Raw genomic sequence first — 5,038 nt, 5'->3', positions numbered from 1 at the left:
TTCATTTTCCACTTGGTTCCTTTTATTAGAAGTTGAGTATACAGCAAATAGGGAAATCCCATGGTGAATGACCATCGCACAGATGCCTTTCCAAAACCCCAAACTTCTATGATCCCCAAAACATGTGCTTTGTGGCTTCAGCAATTTTTAAAGGGTAAGGAAAAAAATACTGAAAAAGGCCACTATTTAATGGTGATAGTATGAAGCTGTAGAGGCCCTAATCAGCCTAGGGCCAAAAAAGAAAATTAAAAATCTGCACAGAGCAAGCAAGCCTCAGACTGCTGAGAGTAAGGCATTCAGGCGCCAACCTGGTGAGAGTTCTCAGCGAGCACTGTAAGACCAAGTGCAGTGAGGCTGTTGGTAGTCAGTTGCACAGACACACACTTATAAATGGGCACACACATACCCACACACACCCTAAGGGGAGATTTCACTGGATTATACATCATTGATGTTAAATTTCATGTTTGCTAAGGGTTTGTGCTATGTTGAACCAGATTGGGCTCCTCTTTGGGGTGTGGGGTGACTGGGCCCAGAGACAGCTACCTCTGTTGGTGTTGTTTCAAGGCTGCATCTTACACCCCACACCTCAAAGAGCATGACCGAAGAGCAAGTCTGGCTTCTGATATGTGCTGTTGCCTCCAGGGAGCTAAGTGAGCTTCCTTCCACATGGCACTGCCCTGCTGGGCTGTCCCCTCAGAGGGAGTAACACTGCTCTTTATTCTGTCAGGCACTGAACTGGTTCACCCACTGAGTCTTTTGCTGGGTCCACCTAGCAACCAGGGTAGTGACCTTATCCAGAACCAAAATACTATTAAGTTCCTTCCAAGTTCTACAATGGATTCTTTCTTCCTGGATCCCAGCTTTTGCTGGAGATTGGAAGGGAGAGAGGAGAAAAAGAACCGAGAAAACCCCATACAGAATAAATAGGAGACCCTTCCCACATTTGCAAACACCCGGTGGAGGATGCCAGCCCCCATGCTTAGGGCCTGTGTTTATTTTAATGCACACAATCCCAGGATGTAACGATCATCTGCAGTCTTGGATGACAGTAAGTAACCTAAGATTCTAGTGCTATCTGGGTGGTTTGCCTATGAGCCATGTGAGGATTATATATATGAACCAGAGCCTTCCCCTAACACTCTCCCTGATGCCATAACAGGGTAACCTTGAAGACATAAGTAATTTTTTTATAACACTTCTGGCAACTCTTCAAAGATACAGCTTTCAAGATTCTCCCAGACTCCTTGGCAATAACAATTTCCTTTTAAAACTTCCCACCACACTACCCCTTAAAATTGGGATTCAGAGACTGCTGCTATTCCATGGTGGGTATTAGACCCTGCTTTACAAGAGTTCTAGTGGCTTTTTTGTTCAAGGAGAGCAGATATGTCTGCCACACCGAGGTTCACCAAGACAGTTACCAGGGGACATTCATCTTTCCTAATCCTAAGGAACCGGCCTCCCAACCTTGGTAGAGGAGCTCAAGAGGCACCCAGACAAGGCAGACTCTCTTGATTGGCTCCATGCCAAGAATGATGATGCTGGGAAAAGGTCAATTTTTATTTCCAAGAGGAGGAAGGGTAGTTGGGGCAGGGATTTTATCAGAGGGACATTTCCAGAATATTCCAAAAGCTCCATAAGAAGGATATGGAAAACTGTCACATCCTTGCAATCAGATGAAAATCACCCCAAAATGAACAGGGTGCCAGGAAGCACCCAGACCAGCCCTGTGCTAACCTTTCCAGAGCTCCTACTCTCCTCTGCCCTCCTGCAAGCATACCTGACTTTCTGCAGCAGGTGGCTCTGCTCCTTAGAAAGGATCATCAGCATAAAAAAGAAGTGGGTCTCTCAAAGGACACCTGAACTGGAGCTTTTAACTAATCCTGTCAGCCATTCACTTGCTGCTTCCTTAGAAAACAAATACAACCTCCCTCTCCCTCAGGACTTCCCAAGGCTCTCAGGCATGAGAGTGGTGATGTGATCACTGGGCAGGGGCTGTGCTCTCTGCCCCATCAGGGTCCAGGGTATGACAGCCTTCAGAAGGCAGCATGGTGCACCAAGGCATTATACACTCTGGGGCTATCACCTGATCCTCCTCTGGTCACTTTGTGCAAAATTGAAACAGTGTGTGGTACTTGCATGTTTCATTCTATACAAAAAATTCTCCCTCCCTCCCCTACCCCTATGTTTTAAACATTTATATAAATTCTTATTTAAACAGTAAGTTAGAAATCTTATTTACATTAACTTGTTTGTTCTCCCGAAAGAGCATCTAAAATCACATTCCCACCCCTTGATAGGATATAAATGTTCACCTAAATTGGTTTGAATTATTGTTTTAAGGAGAAAGGGAGAGAAGAATGAACTGCCAGCTAAACTGTTTCCCCATCAAATAAATATGATATGGATCAGAAGCCAGTTTGCCAAGGGTCTTGCAGAGCCCTCAATCAGTACATCCCAACAATACATCAGGGTTTGGACCATTTCTCCTTTTCCCCAAATTGATGCACTCCATCCTTTGAGGTATGATTTATTTTTGTTTTTCTCTTCTCAGTCATGTGCCACATGGAGCCTCTGGTGTGTCACCAAGCGCACGAAGCTGTCAAAGTTTTGGGGCTCCTCTGGTACTGGCATCAATGGCCAGGAAGGGAAAAGCCTGCAGGTGCAGCAGGCCCTGGTTCAGGGTCCCAGCCCTGGTTACTGCAGGTGTCACAGTGCATCCTCTTCACTGCAGCCTCCGCCGATCATGAAGCGGAACTCCTGGAGGTTCGAGACTCCATGGAAGTGAACAAAAGCGCCAGCAACCACAAAGATGTGGAAGAGCTGATGAGAGTGAAACTGGAGGCAAAAAAAGAGAGGGGGGGTGGAGAAACCCATGCATTATTAAAAGTCTGCTAATGATTCTTAAGATCACTTATGCTGAGCAGAGGGCAAGGAATGGATGCGACAGAGCTCAAATTCAAGGTGCCCACAGATGTTGGGATATACATTAGGCATATCATATTCTGCTAAACTGAAGGCCAGCTGTCCCCACAGAAATCAAGGTGCTGCCACTAAGTTCTAGACATGAAACTCTGCACACTTAACAGTGGAGTATCTGGTGAACTCAGGGGCAAATGATGGGCAAAGACAGATCACAAAGGCCCGAGGACCCCCTAATGCCTAGCAGCGGGCTTCGCATAGACAGGGCATTTTCCTCATTGCTGCTGGGTATTTTTATCACGGACTAAAGCACCTGAGCTCTGGTCATTCAAATGTTACAAAAATGCTGTTAGAAAAACTAAAGGGATTTCCAGGATTGAGTACAAGGTCAAAACATACGGTGGCTAGAGTTTTCCAGCTCAAAGACTCTGGATTTACATGAATAACATACTATATCGAAAAGACTAGAAAAGCAGGGCCTTTTATTTCCTTCTCAAGTGAGAAGCTGATCTACATACATGTGACATTATTTCTGATTTAACCTGTTCTGTTGAATGCTCAAAAGGGATTATCAAATGCTCAGTGCACCAAAAATTACTTCAAAATTACACTATCCTCTCATTATAGTCTCAAAATTAAAAAGTACAGCAGGAAAAAAAAAAGAAAAAGTACAGCAGCAAAACAGTATTTATCAAGGGAAAGACTGATTTTAGAGTGTAAACTAGATTTTTAAGTCACATCCATAGAGATTGTTTCCTAGGAAACCAAAGGGGACTCATTCTTCCCCAAAAGAAGGAAGGGGGGAAATCCATGTCAATGCCAAAATTATGAGGAGGCAATCTCAGAGATAAATTAGCTAATCTGAAGGTCAAAAGATTGACTAAATTAGCATTATCTTCATTTTACAGATAGCTAAACTTTAAAGAGACTAGATGATCAACTTAGTCTAAAAAATTGACAGGTTAAGGAAAAGAATTCCAAAGGTCAGACTTCATATCAAACAACACTCCACTTCTACTGTTGAAAACATTTTAGGCCATCTTCTGTTTTAAAATTTTCCATCTATTGGTCTTTTGTATTTTATTTGCCCTTCCTCTTTCCTCCATTAACTGCAATCTAGTTATCTCTATCTCCTGTTCCAACCAAATATATATATATATATTCAATCTCTCATTACAAATCACTAAATTTGGTGATCAAAAATGACCTAGGCAAAAATCTGGTCCCTCATTCTCATTTCATAAATGAGGAAGCTGCGACGAAGAACAACTAAAGGACTTGCCAGTACCGTGCAGTATACAGGACTCACACTCTGTTTTTAGACTAGCCTGATTCCAATTCTACCCCTACCACTGAATCGCCAGGCACACTGGACAAGTTACTGATCTCTTTAAACCTCATTTCCTAATCTTCAAAATGAAAACATTAGTAACAGTTGTTATACCGAATAGGACTAATATGTTAAATGAGGTAATCCATGTGAAGTGCTCACTCAGTCATGTGCCAGGCATCCAGTAAGTACTCAATAAATACAGTTATTATTGTACTTATCATCCAGAGAAACATAACTGATAAGGGGGAGTTAGGCTTAGAGTACAGATCTGTTGGTTTTGAGTCTAAAACGTTTTCATTTATTTCACTTCCCAGTCTGCCAATAACCCACTAAGAGATAAGTATGTATACACAATAGCCACCTCTGATCACACTTACCCAGATGTCACACTTGCCAGGAAAGAAGCGTTCGGGAATGCGTGCAGCATACAGGGCAGCCCCCGTGATATAGAGACTGGCCATCAGCATCAACCAGCCGATCTGTCCTATGGTGGCAGCCTTCAGGAACCCCTCCGAGATGATATAGTGCAAGGCAGGAATGATTCCACTCAGGCCAAGTCCCAAAAACACTCCTAGAAATCACAAGAAAAAGGCAAAAATGCAGAAGAGAAATAAGGAACAAGAAATAAATATTATAAATTGAATACTTCAAAGTAGAATGCAACATTAGCTTCTTGTTTGAACAGAAAAAGAAGGTACTTCAAACTGGGATACTGCCACACGAGACAGCACAGCTATGTTCTAAAAGACAGATCTATTTACAGATGCAGGGACCCTCCTG

General features: G+C 43.0%; 1 protein-coding gene across 3 annotated transcripts in view; it reads right to left on the bottom strand.

Annotated features, from left to right (window-relative positions):
- Positions 1-5,038, bottom strand: part of ADIPOR2 (adiponectin receptor 2) — a 67,523-nt gene continuing 62,485 nt past the window's right edge. For all 3 annotated transcript variants that reach the window (XM_006753682.2, XM_015564325.1, XM_015564326.1), the window contains exons 7-8: positions 4,636-4,829; positions 1-2,841 (exon numbers count right to left, since the gene is read on the bottom strand). In XM_006753682.2, coding sequence (XP_006753745.1) covers positions 2,713-2,841; positions 4,636-4,829 — 323 coding nt within the window. In that variant the 3' untranslated portion in view covers positions 1-2,712. The remainder of the gene's footprint in view (positions 2,842-4,635; positions 4,830-5,038) is intronic.

This window comes from Myotis davidii, unplaced genomic scaffold (assembly GCF_000327345.1).
Source record: "Myotis davidii unplaced genomic scaffold, ASM32734v1 scaffold1031, whole genome shotgun sequence".
NCBI lineage: Eukaryota > Metazoa > Chordata > Mammalia > Chiroptera > Vespertilionidae > Myotis > Myotis davidii.
The sequence above is the reverse complement of the archived record's forward strand: the minus strand, read 5'-3'. Positions and strand labels throughout refer to the sequence as shown.